This window comes from Heterodontus francisci, chromosome 17 (genome assembly GCF_036365525.1).
Source record: "Heterodontus francisci isolate sHetFra1 chromosome 17, sHetFra1.hap1, whole genome shotgun sequence".
Taxonomy (NCBI): domain Eukaryota; kingdom Metazoa; phylum Chordata; class Chondrichthyes; order Heterodontiformes; family Heterodontidae; genus Heterodontus; species Heterodontus francisci.
The window spans coordinates 86,813,131-86,831,554 of record NC_090387.1 but is presented as its reverse complement, the minus strand read 5'-3'; the positions used below and the strand labels follow the sequence as shown (position 1 = coordinate 86,831,554).

Sequence of the window (18,424 nt, the reverse complement as noted above, 5' to 3'; positions counted from 1 at the left end):
CCAGGACTGGGACTTGGACAGGTGTCAGGAACGCCCCTTCAGAAGATAACCTTTATCCCCCAGCAGCCACCCAGAGTCTGGATGTTGGCCTGAAGAGATATGGCAGCTCTTGAAGGATGAAGGCATCATGACAGCTGCTTGGGAACCAAGCACAGACCTGCAAGATGCACTTCCTATGGTCACAGACCAGCTGGACATTCACTGAGTGGAAGTCTTTTCTGTTCAGGAATCTGACTGGCTGGTCTGTCGGTGCCTTGATGGGTATCGAGGTGCAACTGATGATCTCTTGGACCTGAGGGAATCCATCGATGACAGCAATGCCAATGCCAATGCCCTCTATGCCTGTGATGGATCATCTGTTTCAAATGGATGTATTCCCTTGCTGTCCAAGGGCATCCATGACCTGCCAAATGATGTGATGAGCTGCCAACTGTGAGAAGCCACCTAGGATCACAGCCGATTCCTGGAAAGACCTAGATACAGAAAAATTCAGGGCGACAGTGACCTTGACAGCTGCAGGTAGGGGACAGTCATGGGGGCCACAAGGCCTCAGGTCATTGTGGTCCAGAGTGCAAATGTCCGAGACTGTCTTCCTGGAAAGGCACATCATCCTACAGCACTGGCGCTTTGTCATTTGCAGGTAGCTGACTCTTGGGCGGTACACCCGAAGTCTTGGATAGGGCCTTCTTCCCCTTGCAGCCCCTCACTCTGCTCCTCTGGCCTCTTCCTGACCATGAGGATGCATCTGCTGAAGCTCCTCCTCGCTACTCTGCCTAATGTCAGAGTAACCTTTTCCCAACTCAACAGCCACTCATTCATTTACCAGGGCTTCGGGAGGCTAGAGACAGACTGACCGAGAGACTGCAGTGGGAGCAGAGGTTTAAAAAGCGCATCAAAACAGACAGACAGACAGACAGACAGACACGGCTGGAGTCACTGTTGTGCATCTGAGAGGTGGAGGACTATGTGAATAGCATGTTTAGGGAGGTGCTCACACCACAGATTAGGAGCCTGCAGGCAGATAGGGAATGGGTGACCACCAGGCAGTCTAAGAGAACCAGGCAGGTACTGCAGGAGACCCCTGATATGATCGCACTCGCTAATCGGTTTTCCATTTTGGATGCTAGTGAGGGTGATGGTTCCTCAGAGGAGTGCAGTCAGAGCCAAGTTTGTAGCACCACAGGTGGCTCAGCTGCACAGGAAGGGAGGAAGAGGAGTGGAAGAGCAGCAGTGATAGGGGATTCATTATTTCGGGGAACAGACAGGTGCAACACTAAACATGACTCCAGGATGGTGTGTTGCCTCCCTGGTGCCAGAGTCAAGGATGTCATGGAGAGGTTGCAGGACATTCTACTGGGGGAGGGTGAACAGCCAGAGGTTGTGGTCCACATTGGTGCCAATGACATAGGTAAGAAGGGGGATGAGGTCCTGAAAGCAGATTTTAGGGAGCTAGGAAGGAGAATAAAAAGCAGGACCTCAAAAGCAGTAATCTCAGGATTACTCCCAATCCCATGTGCAATTAAGCATAGGAATAAGAAAACTGAGTGATTGAACACATGGTTGGAGAACTGGTGTAGGAGGGAAGGCACAGATTTCTAAGACATTTGGACCGGCTCTGGGGCATGTGGGACCTGTACAAGATGGATGGGTTGCACCTTAGCAGGACTGGGATGAATATCCTCGCAGGGAGATTTGCTAGTGCTGTTGGGGAGGGTTTAAACTAAATTGTCAGGGGGATGGAACCTGAGAGGGAGCTCAGATTGGAGGGTTTGCAAACAAGGATCATGTATTAGAGAGTAATATCAAGGTGCACAGAGTGCTGGGGTAGATAGCACGAGAATAGGGAATAGTAAGTTATTAGATGGGGTCAGAGTAAGGGAGAAAATAATAAAGTCTGAATCAGGGTTAATGTGTATATATGTGAATGCATGGAGTGTGGTTAATAAGATTGATGAGGTACAGGCACAGATTGCCATGTGGAAATATGATGTTGTGGCTATAACAGAGACCTGGCTCAAAGAAGGGCAGGACTGGGTGTTAAATATTCCTGGATACAAGATGTTCAGGAAAGATAGGAAAGGGAAAAAAGGAGGAGTGGTGGCTTTATTAATTAAGGACAGCATTGCAGTGCTGGAGAAAAAGGATCTCCCAGAGGAGTTGAGGACAGAATCAATTTTGCAGAGATAAAGGAACAAAAGAAGGTGCAGTTACATTGCTCGGTGTTGTCTATAGGTCACCAACTAGTGGGAAGGGCACGGAGGAACAAATTTGCAAGAAAATTAGAGAGGTGCAAAAATTATAGGGTAGTTTTAATGGGGGACTTCAATTATCCAAATATAGACTGGGATAATAGTAGTGTAAAGAGCAGTGAGGGGCAAGAGTTTCTAGAGTGTGCTCAGGAAAATTTTCTACAACAGTATGTTGCTAGTCCAACAAGAAAGGAGGCACTGCTAGACCTGGTTCTTGGGAATGAGGTGGGCCAAGTGGATCAGGTGACAGTAGGAGTACATTTAGGGAATAGTGATCATTGTATCATAAGATTTAGGCTGACTATGGAAAAGGACAAAGAGCAATCCAGGGTAAGAATAATTAACTGGGGAAAGCCAATTTCAATGGGGTAAGAATGGAGCTGGGTCAAATAAATTGGCGTCAAATTCTGGCAGGGAAACTGACAGATGAACAATGGGCTACCTTCAAAGAAGAGATATTTCGGGCACAGTCAAGGTATGTTCCCTCGAAGGGGAAAAGTAGAGCAAACAAATACATAGCTCCCTGGATGACGAAAGAGGTTGAGACGAAGATGAAGAAAAAAATTGTGCTTATGACAGATGCCAGGTAGAAAATACTATTGAGAACCAGGCTGAATATAGAAGGTCCAGAGGGGAAGTGAAAAAGCAAATAAGAGAAGCAAAGAGAGAGCATGACAAGAGACTGGTAGCTAGCATGAAAGTAAATCCCAAAATTTTCAATTAGGCATATAAATAGTAAAAGGGTGGTAAAAGAAGGAGTGGGGCTGATTAGAGACCAGAAAGGGGATTTACACATGGAAGCAGAGGACATAGCTGAGGTATTAAATGAATACTTTGTATCTGTCTTTACCAAGGAAGAAGATGCAACCCAGGCAACGTTGAAAGAGGAGGTAAGTCAGACACTAGAAGGGTTTAAAATTGACAAAGAGGAAGTATCAGCTAGGTTGTCTGTACTTAAAGTGGATAAAGCACAGGGCTGGATGAGATGCATCCAAGGATACTGAGGGAAGTGAGAGTGGAAATCGCAGAGGCACTGGCTATAATTTTTCAGTCTTCCTTAGACTCAGGGGTGGTGCCAGAGGACTGGAGAACTGCAAACGTTACACCCTTGTTCAAAAAAGGGTGTAAGGATAAGTCCAGCAACTACAGGCCAGTCAGTTTAACTTCAGTGGTGGGAAAACTTCTAGAAAAAATAATTTGGCAAAAAAATCAATAGTCACATGGACAAATACGAGTTAATTAAGGAAAGCCAGCATGGATTCCTTAAGGGAAAATCATGTTTAACTAACTTGCTGGAATTTTTTGAGGAGGTAACAGGGAGGGTTGTTGAGGGCAATGCTGTTGATGTGGTGTACATCAACTCTCAAAAGGTGTTTGATACAGTGCCACACATCAGACTTGTGAGCAAAATTGCAGCTCATGGAATAAAGGGGATGGTAGCAACATGGATATGAAATTGGCTGAGTGACGAGAAACAAAGAGTAGTGGTTAATGGATGTTTGTCAGGCTGGAGGAAGGTTTGTAGTGGAGTTCCCCAGGGATCAGTGTTAGGACTCTTACTTTCCCTGATATATATTAATGACCTAGACCTTGGTGGACAGGGCACAATTTCAAAGTTTGCAGATGATACAAAATTTGGAAGCATTGTGAACTGTGAGGAGGATAGTGTAGAACTTCAAAAGGACATAGACAAGTTGGTGGAATGGGCAGACAGATGGCAGATGAAATTCAATACAGAAAGATGTGAGGTGATTCATTTTGGTAGGACGACCATGGAAAGACAATATAAAGGGTACAATTCTAAAGGGGGTGCAGGAGCAGTGGGACCTAGGTGTATATGTGCAAAAGTCACTGAAGGTGGCAGGACAGGTTGAGAGCATGGTTAATAAAGCATACAATATCCTGGGCTTTAGCAAAAGGGGCATCGAGTACAAGAGCAAGGAAGTTATGTTAAACTTATATAAGACACTACTTTGACCTCAGCTGGAGTATTGTGTCCAATTCTGGGTACCGCACTTGAGGAAAGATGTGAGGGCATTGGAGAGAGTACAGAAGAGATTCACAAGAATGGTTCCAGGGATGAGGAATTTCAATTACAAAGATAGATTGGAGAAGTTAGGACTGTTTTCCTTGGAGAAGAGAAGGCTGAGAGGTGATTTGATAGAGGCGTTCAAAACCATGAGGGGTCTGGTCAGAGTAGATAGAGAGAAACTGTCCCCACTCATGAAAGGATCAAGAACGAGAGGGCACAGATTTAAAGTATTTGATAAGAGAAGCATAAGTGACACGAGGAAAAACTTTTTCACGCAGCAAGTGGTTAAGGTCTGGAATGCACTGCCTGAGAACATGGTGGAGGCAGGTTGAATTGACGCATTCAAAAGGGAATTAGACAGTTATATGAAAAGGAAAATGTGCAGGGTTACGGGGAGAGAACAGGGGAATGGGACTGAGGGAATTGCTCTTTCAGAGAGCCAGTGTGGACACGATGAGCCGAATGGCCTCCTTCTGCACTGTCACAATTCTGTGATTCTGTTTCTTCTACCAACTTCTGATGTCCAATTAATGCCAGCAGCTTCAAGTCTCCTCATGAGTCCAACCACTCACTGTTCACAAATGCAAGCTTCTCAGCAAAAATCATGGCAACGCTATGCCACTGGTTGTGCAATTGAAGGTAAATCTCTCAAATTTATTGACCAGTGCATCCATGAGCAATCATGGCTCATCGCTTGTTCACAACAGCTACACCCTATTGTGTCCCAGACCTTCTGTTTACCTGTGCCCCCCCAACTGAAAATCGTAAACTGCTGCTCAAAAGCCGTTAATGAGCTCCACAAGGAGCTCAACAGCAATTTAATTGGAGCTATATGGGATGCCGGCTCCCTGCTTCTCACTGTCCCTTTGAAAATCACATCACATTCTGGAGACATCAGGATCCAGTGGCGCATCCAAACATGCTATTTTCAATGTGTGCCTACACCCATTTTCGCTCTCAAGGTTGATTGAAAATCCAGCCCCAGGTCTCTGGAGTGGGGCTTAAACTCACGACCTTTGACTCAGAGGCCAAAGTACTTCCCACTGAGCTATGCGGACATCCAAAAGGAGATAGACTATACTATTTGAACTATGGAGCCAGCCAAAGGAACTGCAGAACTTTGACCAACCCTGTAAATTCCTATTGATAAAAACTTTTATATTGGAAAATCCAAAATCCAAGAAAGCCAATGGACTGACTGGAACTCTGGATTAATTACCTACTAAAGGAGCTGAGTTGGTTAAAGAACTGTTAAACTGACTGTTCAATAGGCATGCTGGGAAAGTTAGGAAAATAGGAGCAGCAGGAGGTCATTCAGTTCCTCAAGCTGTTCCGCTCTGCAATTAGATCATGATTAATCTGTACCCACCTTGGTTCTGCAACCGTTAATACCCTTGCCTAACAGAAACCTATCAGTCTCAGTTTTGACATTTTTAATTGACCCTCAGCCTCAGCTTTTTGGGGGACAGAGTTGAGATTTCGACTATCCTTTGTTTGAAGAAGTGCTTCCTGACATCACCCTTGAATATCCTAACTCTAATTTTAAGGTTCTCCCACGAGAGGAAATAATCTCTCGATATATTCTATCAAATTCTTTAATTATCTTAAACACCTCAATTAGATTATCCCTTAATCTTCTATATTCAGGGAATGCAAACCTAATCTTTGCAATCTGTCCTCATAATTGAACCTATTACAGATGGCCAATGGTCAGAGCAGGAGGGTGTGAATATGAGTGAGGCAGGTAGGAGGAATCAGCATGTAGTGATGGAGGAATCAGCATGTAGTGATGGAGGAGCCTCAGCCTCTGACCTTGTCCAACAGGTACGAGGCCCTTGCTACCTGCGTCGATGAAGAGAAGGACTGCAAGGTGGATGAGCAGACTGACCATGGACCATGGTGAAAGATACCATTCCAGTGGGTGGAGTAAAGAGGAATGTGATAGTGATAGGAGACAGTTTGGTCAGGGGGATGGATACTGTTCTCTGTAGCAGCAACCAGGAGCTCCGGAGGCTGTGTTGCCTGCCCGGTACCAGGGTTAAGGACATCTGCTCGCTGCTGGAGAGGAACCTGGAGTGGGAGGAGGAGGATCCAACTGTCGTGGTCCATGCGGGAACCAATGACATAGGTAGAACCAGAAATGATGTTCTACTTCGAGCATTTGAGGAGTTAGGGTCCAAACTAAAATGCAGAACATCAAAGATAATCATCTCCAGATTGTTACCTGAGCCAAGCACAGATTAGAGAACTAAACGTGTGGCTCAAAGAGTGGTGTGGGAAGAAGGGGTTTTGATTCTTGTGGCACTGGCATCAGTACTCAGGGAAGAGGGAGCTATTCCGTTGGAATGTGCTTCACTTGAACCAGGCTGGAACCAGTGTCCTGGCCAATTGCATAACTGGGGCTGTGGACAGGGCCTTAAACTAACAAGGGAGGAGGAGGGTTTGGGTAAAGGGAAATTTAGAAATCCAAAGAGAGGTCAAGGCATACGAGCAGAATAGTGATGTGGGTAACTCCCAACAGAATGGGACAGGAAGGGATAAAGAGTTTAACAAAAATTGTACATTGGAAAATAAGGTCATTGCAGGGATTAGAGGTAGAAAAATTAAAGTTCCTTTATCTGAATGCACGAAGCATCTGTAATAAGATAGCAGAACTAGAGGTACGAATAAAGGTAAATGATTTAGATCTAATTGCCATCACCGAGACATGGTTACAAGGAGATCAAGGTTGGGAAACAATATTTTGGAGATAGACAGAATAGCAAAGGAGGAGGGGTAGCCCTGATAGTAAAGGATGGCATAAGGACCTTAATAAGAAGGGATCTGGTCTCAGAAGATCATGAAGTAGTATTAGTTTGGGTGGAAATTAGAAATAGCAGGAGTCAGAAAACACTGGTGGGTGTAGTTTACAGGCCCTCTAACAGTAGATATATTCATAATCATTTAACAGTACAGAACTTGGGTATAGCTGAAAATAAAGACATGTTATCGAAGCTTTTCATCCTGCAATCATCACGACAATCACAAGAACAACCAATGTAAGGGAAAACAACAACTTATACTGCGTTGATGTTCAGAGAGGCTTGGGGGTACTCGTACAAGGAATGCACAAAGTTAACATGCAGGTGCAGCAGGCTATTAGGAAGGCAAATGACATGTTGGCCTTTATTGGAAGGGGATTGGAGTACAGGAATAAAGAAGTCTTACTAAAATTGTACAGGGCTTTGGTGAGACCACACCTGGAATACTGTGTGCAGTTTTGGTCTCCACATTTAAGAAAGGATATACTTGCACCGGAGGCAGTGCAGCAAAGATTTACCCCTTGGATGAGAGGGTTGTCCTATGATGATAGGCTGAGTAAATTGGGCCTATATTCTCTGGAGTTTAGAAGAATGAGAGGCGATCTAATTGAGACATACAAGATTCTGAAAGGACTTGATAGGGTAGAAGCTGAGAGATTGTTCCCACTGGTCGGGGAATCTAGAACATGGGGACACAATCTCAGGATAAGGGGCCAATCATTCAGGACAGAGACGAGGAGAAATTACTTCACTCAAAGGATTGTGAATCTTTGGAATTCTCTACCCCAGAGGGTTGTGGATGCTCATCGTTGAATATATTCAAGGCTGGGATAGATAGATTTTTGGTCTCGCAGGGAATCAAGGGATATGGGGAGCAGGCAGGAAAGTGGAATTGAAGCCCAAGATCAGCCATAATCGTATTGAGTAGCGGAGCAGGCTCGATGGGCCATATGGTCAACTTCTGCTCCTATTTCGTGTGTTCGTGTGTGTGTTCATTTCGCCATTTAGTTATTTAGTATCATCTAGGTGAACCTGCGCTGCACCCCTCCATGTTTAATTGATCCTGCCTGAGATTTGGGAATGGAGATGGTCGGGTCCGCAATTTCCTGCCACCGGGGCCAGTGTGCCAGTCTCTTGTCATGGTTCCGCCTCCGGGCCATTTTTATTCTGGGGAGGATCAGGAAGGTGATGGATCCCCCAGGGGCCCATTAAGGCCACTCATGAGGAGCTACTGGAATTCCTTAGTCGGCATACAGGCATCTGTTGAGGCCGAAACACAGCCAGAAAATGGAGGTGGCCTGGTAGCAAACCAGGGGGGCCTGTGTTCCATAGTACGATTTAATACCCCCCAGCCACAATTAACAGAGGGCCACAGTTGTGCTGCTGGCCATCTTGTGGAGGGGCTCTTCTCCACCTCGACGGCCTGGCAGCTGTGGCCATTTGCAATTTTAGGTGTTTTAAAAGTCTTCAGACGGCACTTCCATCTAGAGGTGTTCTCTCGTTCTCCCTGCTACATTGGCAGCTCCCACCTCTGACAGCAGGGCCACTGATGGATCAGCGCTGGACGGCTACTATTGGCCATCCAGCCTTGGGAGCCTGCCCCCATCCTTAATTGGACAGCAAGCGCACACCCTGGCCACTAATTGGCCTTTTCATCAAAAATAGTACAGGGTGTCAGAACCACTGCCAGTTTACCTTTCGCTATATCCATCAATTTTAGACACTGCAAGCTGAAGTTTTGTTTGGGGGTCGGAATCCAGAAATGCACTTGATGTCATGGTTCCGACCTCCAAACAAAACTTCAGCTCGCAGTGTCCAAAACTGAATGTAGTACTCCAGCTGGATATAGCGAGAAGTAAACTGGCAGTGGAGACTTTATAGGTGGAATTAAGAAATAGAAAAGTATTTAAGGGGGAATGTGACTGACTGAATTGCTCAACAGAGAGCTGGCATGGACTCAATGGGCCGAATGGCTTCCTTCTGTACTGCAAGCAACTATGACTCTAAGACTGCAACAGGAGTTGTGTATAGGTTTCCTGGTGGTAGCTATGAAGCAGTAGTCTATATAAAGGCTGCGATTAGACATGTAGCAAAGACAGAATGGTTTTAATGGGGGATTATAAATTTCATTTGGATTGGAATAATCAGACTAGCACATGTCAGAAAGGTAGTGATTTTTTAAAGAGTATGTTCAGGATAGTTTTCTGAAACAATGGACTGAATTTTACCCTCGTCGGACAGAAGCCGTACACCAACCAAAAAGACAGTGGCGATCCTGCCTCCACCTGGTCTGGGGATTCAATCCAGATTTTATGGTCCCTAGGCCTTTAATAGGTCTGTGGCGGGAATTCCATCTCATTGAGGCAGGAAATCCTGCCTAATGGAGCTGCCAGCCAATCAGTGGACTTGTAGCTCTTAGTCTCAGCAGCACCACTGGGAGCGGCGGCCACTGCTGGGACTGCAGCCCAGCTTCACAAAGAAGAGGAAAGATGGTTCCGGGAAAAGGTAAGTTTTAGGGGCCTCGGCGGGGGTGATCATTTGGGCCCCGGTGAGGCAAAGGAGGTCGATTGGGGAGGGGCGAGGGGCATGCTGGATGTTGGGGGTGGTTGGGGCATCGGGGGCAGCCCTCCGTCAGGCACAGGGTGCCTGACCAGTTGGGCCCGCCCTCTCTCGGCCTTCAGAGAGTCGCCTGCTTTTGTCAGGCGGCTTTTCTCAGGCCTGGGCCACCCGACCTGTCAAGGGTAAAATCCCCATGGCGGTGGGCGAAGGCCTTTAAGTGGCCGTCAATTGGCGGGAGCAGGTTGGGAAGGGCCCCCCGAGCCTCCCACTCCATTTTACGCCACCCCCCACCGCCCCCACCACCACCGCGCTCTTTGGGGGGGTGCGTAAAATTCCGACCAATATGTCCGAGAACCAACAAGGTATGAGGCCATATTAGATTTAGTAATGAGTAATGAGTCAGATTTAGTTAACAGCCTAATTGTGGGAACATAACGATCAATATAGTGTTTGAAAGAGAAAAACATGAAACAACGGCTGGGATTTTACGTTGGGCGGACGGGAGCTGGCCACCAACTGAAAAGTCAGTGGCGCACCCGCTTCCGCCATGCCTGGGAATCTGTTCTGTATTTTACAGGTCCCCAGGCTTTAACTGTTCCGAGGCGGGACTTCCACCCACTTGAGGAAGGAAGTCCCACCTCATTGAGCTGCTGGCCAATCAGCGGGCCTGCAGCTCTGAGTCCCAGCAGCGCCACTGGGAGCAGTGGCCACTGCTGGGACTACAGCCCAGCATGAAGAGAAGATGCCTGGGAACTGGGAGGAAAGGTAAGTTTGGTTGCCTTGCTGGGGGTAATTGGTACAAAGAGCAGCAAAGGGTGACAAAGATGATAAAAGCTACAAAAAGGGAGTCTAAAAAAAAACCTGCAAGGATATCAAAATCTACGCAAAAAACATTTATAAATACATTAGGAAAAATAGGGTGATCAGAAGAAATGTGAATCCCTTAAACTGATGTAATGTTGCAATGAAAATAAGGAAATGGTAGACATGATGAATGATTACTTCTGTCAGTATTTACAGTTGAGGAAGAGATCAGCATGCTGGCATCCCAAGAGTCAGATACTCACCAAAATTAATGTAAACAAGATAACAGTAATGGAAAAAACAGTGGACAAATCCCAGAGCTGATGGTTTCCATCCCAGGATTTTAAAATAAGTTAGTGAGAATATCGTAGATACCCTAACTATAATCTTGCAAAGTTTACTCAATTCAGGAACTGTTCCCTTAGATGAGAAAATTAACAGAGACAGACAGAGAGGGAGGAATTACAGACCAGTTAACCTAATATCTGTTGTTGGAAAATTGCTCACATCTATAATTAAGGATCAGGTGACTGAAAACCTTGAAAGTTTGCAGCCCAGAGAAAGCCAGCATAGATTTGTATAAAGGGTCGGACTGAATTTTTGAAGAGGTGACTAAAGTAGTGGACAGGCGAATGTCTATAGATGTTATTTATATTGACTTCCAGAGGGCATCTGATAAAGTCCCTCACAAGAGACTGTTAGCTGAAGTTAAAGTTCATGGAATTGAGGGCAAAACAATGTCCTGGTTAGGAAATTGGCTAATCAGAAGGAGACAGAGAATAGCAAGAATGGCAGGTACTCTGATTGGCAGGATGTGACTAGTGGTCTCACCCAGTGATCTGTGTTGGGGCCACAACTGTTCACTGTATTCATTAATGACTTAGATGAGGTAGAAAACCACATATCCAAATTTCCTGATGACACAATACCACAATAGGTGGTATTGTAAGCGGTGTAGATGGAAGCATAACATTACATAGATATTGATAGATTAAGTGAATGGGCAAGGCTGTATGAAGTCATCCTGAAAAGGATAGAACAAGGTACTTTCTAAACAGTGAAAAGGTAGAAACAGTGGAGGTCCAAAGAGTCTTGAGGATCCAGATACACAAATCATTAAAATGTCATGAACAAGTACAGAAAATAATCAAAAAGGCTAATGGAATGCTGGCCTTTATAACTGGAGGACTAGATTACGAGGGGTAGAAGTCAGCCACACAAAGCCCTGGTTAGTCCACACTTGGAAGCAGTTCTGGCCAGGAAATATTGATGTTGAAGGGAGTGCAGCATAGATGTAAAAGAATGATGCCTGGACTCCAAAGGTTAAATTAAGATGAGCAATTAAACAAACTATGGTTGTATTCCCTGGAATTTAGAAGGTTAAGGAGTGATTTGATCAAAATTTTCAAAATATTATGGGGAACTGATGGGTAAATAGAGAGAAACTCATTCCGTAGGTTGGACAGTCTAAGATTGGGGGCATAGTCTCAAAATTAGAGTCAGAGTGAAATTAAGAAACACTTCTTCATGCAAAGGGAGGTAGAAGTTTGGAACTCTTCTGCAAACAGCAATTGATGCTAATTCAATTATTAATTTTGAAACTGCAATTGATAGATTTTTGTTAGTCAAAAGGTATTATGAAATAATGATAACTTACATTTATATAGCACCTTTAATATAAAAAGAAAAAGATGAAAATAGAAAGGCAAATAAGAAAAGCATGTAGGGCGACCAAGGAAAAGTGGTATGAAGACCACTTCAAGTAAATAGAAGAACTGGAGAAGAGGCACAATATAAGAGCATTGCATGAGAAAGTTAAAGCACTGATAGACAAGAAGAAAATAACCACAAATTGTGGCTGTATAAGGAGCAAGGAAGGTGAACTTCTCTTCGACAAAGAAAGTGCAGAGAAATGATGAGTGGAGTACATTAGTGAGTTGTATGACAATGAAGACAGAAGCGAATTGGTACCACCACAGGGAAGAGAAGGACCAGAGATAAGAGGCAGAAGGCCGTGATCAAAAAAATGAAAGCACCTTTTTAAAATCATATGTTCATGGGATGTGGGGGTCGCTGGCTAGGCCAACATTTATTGCCCATCCCAAATTGTGCTTGAGAAATTGGAATTGATGAGATACCAACAGAATGCCTGAATGCCCTGAATGATGTCAACATTGGGATACCAACAGACCTCTGCAACAAAATTTACAGAACAGATTCATAGCTGTGGATCTTATGCAGTCACTATTCATTAAGCTCCCAAAGAAACTAAAAGCCCTAGAGTGTTCAGAGCACAAGACAAAAAGCCTCATGTGACATGTGGTGAAAATAATTTTGTAATCATTTTGGAAAGAAATGACCAGTCTGTCGAAACAGAGATAGATGACAGTCAGTCAGGATTCAGACCAAAGAAAGGAACATGAGAGAGGGCATCTTTAACTTGACAGTAGTAATTGAAAGATATCTGGAAGTACAAAAACCTGTGTATGTATGCTTTATAGACAATGAGAAGGCATTTGATAGAGTCCACTGTCTGAAAATAATGGGGTGCTTAAACAAAAAATTGACAAATGATAAAAGGATAATTCAGAATCTATATTGGAAGCAATCGGCGGTGTTCAGACTTTCTAGTGGTTTGTCAGACAGTTTCCCAATCAAAAGGGGTGTGTCAGGGATGTGTTATGTCCCCAAAACTGTTCAAACTGCATACTGACGTGATCTTCAGAGACATAGGACATCTACAAGGTTGCAAAATTGATGGGTTGAACATTAACAACTTGAGATACACAGATGACGCTGCACTGATTGCAGAGTCAGAAGAGGCACGATAGGAAATTGTGAACAAAGTGAATGCAAGGAGTGTGGAATATGGATTAAGAATTAATGTGAAGAAAACTAAGACAATGGTGATAAGCAGAGACCCAACCCTATAAGTCAATATTGAAGTAAATGAACAAGTCCTGGAACAAGAGAAAAGATTTGCATACCTTTGGCAGGTTATCATAGACGATGGGAGATATGATTGTGAGATCCGAAGGAGAATTGGAGATAGCCAAGACCAGCTTTGTCAGAATGAAGGACTTGATAACATCAAAGAAACTGACCTTGAATCTTAGGAAAAGAATGCTGAGGGCCTACATTTTGTCATGTGTTATATTCCTCAGAGACATGGACAAAAAACGAGACTATCGATAAGCTGAATGCATTTGAGATGTGGACATAACTGGAGGATGTTCCGCATATTCTACATTGACAGAAAGACTAATGAAGTGCTGGAAATGGCTTGAGAAGAGAGGAAATTAGTGCATAACATCAAAGAGAGAAAGATACGTAGACAGAGACAATTATCGGAAGGAAAGATCAATGGAAAACATAGGAGAAGGAAGCAGAGAAGAAAATGGATGACAGATATAATGGACTGAATGCAGTTGACCTATGCAGAATGTGTAAAGACAGCACAGGACAGACAGAGGTGGAGATCCATGACAGTCAACCTTCAGGGAAAATGATACGAATGAATGAACAAACGCGATAAAATGTCCCAAGGCGCTTAAATTGGGATATAGAACTATGTCATTATTCCGCCATAATCTCATTGAATGGTAGAGTAGGCTTGTTGGGCTAAATGGTCTACTGTTCCTAGGTTCATTAGACATGATTTACCCATTACAAATCCATGCTTGCTCGCACACACAAGGCTCATATTTGTAAATGCCAACTAAATTTGAAAAGTGTTATGCAGGCTATCAGGAAGGCCATCTTTAAAGGCTGTGGGGAAACCATCAAAAACACCAGTTGTGGTTTAGTAGCAGTCAGCGTTTTTGTACAAGACAGGTATTAAACCAGCCATTCTGTAAGTTTCAGAAGTTAGTACATGGGACAGTTGACAGGACTATTGTTGGGACAGTCCAGAAGAATAACAACTTGCATTATATAGTGCCTTTAACACAGTCAAAAGTCCCATGCAGGACGTCGATGGATAATTAACTTCTCAGTCTCCCAAAGCAGAAGAATTGGCCATTCTGCGTTTTGAATGGTACTACTAACTTCAAGGTCCTGAAATCTACTCAGAGCTAGAAAGAAAGAGAGTGGGGCTGAGCATTTCAACCCTGGAAGTACAGGTTTCCTGGGCAATCTGCATAAATTAACCACAGAGCGTTTTTAATTTTTTTCAGCAGATAACCCACCCAACAGCCTGTTAGATTGACAAGCTGTAGCGGGAAAACAGCTCGGGAGTATATGACAGGTAAGTTGAACATGGCAGGGGTGGAGGGGAGGATGTCAGACATTGAGGGGGCAGACACCTCAGGAGGTTGTGGAGGCAAATATGTCAACACAGAAGTGGGGCAGAGATTGGTCAATCACATGCAGGTAAGCTTATTGGACCTGGAGAAAACACTCCTGCTTCACCTGCTCAACAAGTAATGCAATAATGGTACTTACATCATGGTTTGGCCATTCTAACGTCCTTTCAGCTGGCAGGATTCAGTGCCTGGGAATCCCAACCTCCATGAGTTAAAAATTAAAATCCTGCTAAAATGAAAGCATGCAGCCTCCTTAAAAGCTTTTACTTTAGTCCCTGAAGGTGGCAGGACAAGTAGACAGAGTGGTGAAGAAGGCATATGGAATGCTTTGCTTTATTGGCCAAGGTATAGAATTCAAAAGCAGGGATGTAATGCTGGAACTGTATAAAACACTGGTTAGGCCACAGTTGGAGTATTGTGTACAGTTCTGGTCACCACATTGCAAAAAAGTCATAATTTCTCTGGAGAGAGTACAGAGGAGATTTACAAGAATGTTGCTAGGCCTCGAAAGTTGCGGCTATGAGGAAAGATTGGATAGGCTAGGGTTGTTTTCCTTAGAACACAGGAAGCTGAGGGGTGACTTAATAGAGGTGTACAAAATTATGAGGGGCCTAGAGTAGACAGGAAGGACCTGTTTCCCCTCGTGCAGAGGTCAATTACCAGGGAGCACAGACTTAAGGTGACTGGTCGAAGGATTAGAGGGCACACGAGGAAAAACATTTTCACCCAGAGGGTGGTGGCTGTCTGGAATTCACAGCCAGGAATGGTGGTGGAGGCAGAAACCCTCAATTCTTTTAAAAGGTACCTGGACATGCACCTGAAGTGCTGTAGCCGGCAAGGCTATGGACCAGGTGCCGGAAAGTAGGATTAGATTGGGCGGCTAGTTTTTCAGCCGGCGCGGACACAAAGGGCTGAACGGCTTCCTTCCGTGCCATAATTTTGCTGTGGTTCTATGATCTCCAGAGAACAGATTGGTCGTGAAAACTGTAAGTGGATGGATTTGAGATTTAAAAGTGTTTCTCACCTGCCCTCAGGAGTTAAAACTCCCCCAAAGCTTGCATGTATTTTAATGCTGGTACCTCAATGAATTAAAGTAATACTTCTTGATCTCACGTCCAGAGTTAAAAGCATTAAAACAAATACCTTACACCAATGTCCTTTATATTAATGGAAGTACTCTACCTGTGAAATTAATATTTCATTTTGTTGCTTCTGTGTAGCATGACTTGACTTTGCTGTGTTCATACTGCTTTTGCGGTGGATGATGGTTGATAAATGTGCAACTTTGAACTCAGAACTAGGGCTGCCCTCGGATGTCTGCTTGGTTGTTTCATCAACTGTTGTGCCCCCAGCTCCAATAGATGAATGGTGTGTGATCCCAGCTTGCGACGCTGAAATAATATTACATTTGAAAGCATAGAATCAGCTCAAAATTTTCACGCTGCAGACAAATACTCAGCCAATACGTCTTGTCTGTCTTCCATTAAAGAGTATGGCCCCTATTATAGCTCAGTGGAAGATTTACTGCATTGCACCATGAAAGCTGTAGGTTCAATTCCTCAATTCTTCATTTTAATTGAGACAGGCGTATGTTACTACTTTATTTTGTTTGTGATAAAGCCCTGGGTCATTTATTAGTTATGTGACTAACTCTGTATAACTGAAGAAGTATTATCATAGACATAAATAAGCCAATACTTAGAGGAACAGGATAGTGCAGTGACTTAAACATGATTTAAAAATGGCTTGACTAATTCAGATGTGATGAAACTCACCTTTGCATGCTAGCTGTAAGGATTCTAAGTGAATGAGTTTGGCTCATTTCAACCCAGTTCCTAGTGGGACATGGCTCCATTTAACTAACTTGGCAGTGTCTCTCAGCAAGGCAAGACGATGGTTTGAGTGGGAAATGGAAAAATGTTAATGATGCAGTAGAACGCCGAGTGGGAATGAAGTATCTTGTTGGGATAGAGAGGACTTCACTCTTAATCAAACTCCCTGTACCTGACCTGGGTAGGGTTGCCAAGGCCTCAGAATTGTCCCTGAGTCTCCAGAAATTAACAAATAATCTCTGCTGTGAGCAACCCTGGAGAAAAAGCATAGGGCATTGAAAAGTGTGTTGTTTTAGTTTTATTTAAATACTTCTGTTGATTTAAAAAAAGAGATAAAGAGCAAAAGTCTCTTTGACTGACAGTCAAGAATCATCGAATCAGTTAACAGAGTCTGCTCACTTTCCAAGTGGCGCAGGGAGGCAGAGCTCTCAGAGGATGGACGTGTTGGATGACCAATGGTGGGAGGCTGGGAGAAGGGGGATCATGTGATGAAACCTTCAGAAATGTGCCCAGAATGGGCAAACCTAGACGAGGGAGTGCTGGATATTGCCAATGAATCCCTGAACTGACGATATTGTCAAAATGGTGTTACATATTACCTTCTTCAGTATCCTTCAGCAACTGCTCCAGAGCAGCCTTGGTACACAATTCCCGGGCCCGCGTAGCCACTGCAGTGGTACCACTTGAAACTGCTTCCCGTACAACAGCATCTATGATCAAATAGGCCGCTTGATAATAGTTTGCAAGGAAGATAGCAGTGTTTGTTTTTCCTGTAACAAAACATGAGAGCACATTCCAAGATCAGAAGTTGCCAAAAGAATTCGAAGTAGGAGTCTCTATCGAATCAATACCTTCAAATTATCTATATCTAATTCCCTGATGGCTCCATAGGTAAGTGCACTTAATCAGATGTGCCAAAAAATGCCTGCTTCATTCTTCCATCGGTGCTTAATCACTTGATCAAAGCTGGAGCAATCATAATTGCTCTCAGCGCCTCTAGGTTAGGCTGGAGAAAGGTTAGTCAAGGTTCCTAACTCTAATCACCATCCTATGGCTCCATCTGGAAAATGCAAGTGGGTAGATGAGGGCTGAATGAAGGATTGGACCCAGTTGTGAACCCTTCACAATTAAACACCTTTCCAATATTCACTGTCTAAACTCATACCTGAGGAAAGAAAATGACCAATTGGAACCAATGCAACATCTCCAGGGGAGAAGGGGAACAAAATCCTTAAAAATAGATCTTTAAAAAAAGTGCTGGTACTATGGACTGCAGAGAACACAATGGCCTGGATTTCAGGGTCAGTGGTGAAGTGGCAGCGCTGGCCACTGACCTTGAAGAAAGCTTCCCACAAATCCACAATCTTAGTGATCTCTGTGTTATGAATTTCCCCTTTCTCAACATCTGTTTGAATCAATAAAAGCAAAATACTGCGGATGCTGGAAATCTGAAATAAAAACAAGAAATGCTGGAACAACTCAGCAGGTCTGGCAGCATCTGTGGAAAGAGAAGCAGAGTTAACGTTATCTTCTCTGCTTCTCTTTCCACAGATGCTGCCAGACCTGCTGAGTGGTTCCAGCATTTCTTGTTTTTATATCTGTTTGAATCTGGTACCCAACCATGGATATCTCCAGATGTCCAGCAACAGTGATGTTAAACAGGATAAGTAGCCAATCACATTGAGTATTCTCACAGACAACAAACCAGGAAGTAAAATATGCTGAATTCTTCACTTTTAATTAAAAGCTTACTGAGAGTGAAATAAATGATTGGTTAGGTGCTAGGACCACTGCATAATTATATTATGTTTTATTATATACTATAAAGCACAGTAACATTTCA

At 43.9% G+C, this 18,424-nt stretch overlaps 1 protein-coding gene across 1 annotated transcript in view; it reads right to left on the bottom strand.

Moving 5' to 3' along the window:
• The window catches only part of hydin (HYDIN axonemal central pair apparatus protein), a 1,234,740-nt gene that overhangs the window by 399,875 nt on the left and 816,441 nt on the right, over nt 1-18,424 (bottom strand). The window contains exons 41-42 of the mRNA XM_068049816.1: nt 17,181-17,351; nt 15,932-16,140 (exon numbers count right to left, since the gene is read on the bottom strand). Of these exons, the coding sequence (XP_067905917.1) occupies nt 15,932-16,140; nt 17,181-17,351 (380 nt within the window). The remainder of the gene's footprint in view (nt 1-15,931; nt 16,141-17,180; nt 17,352-18,424) is intronic.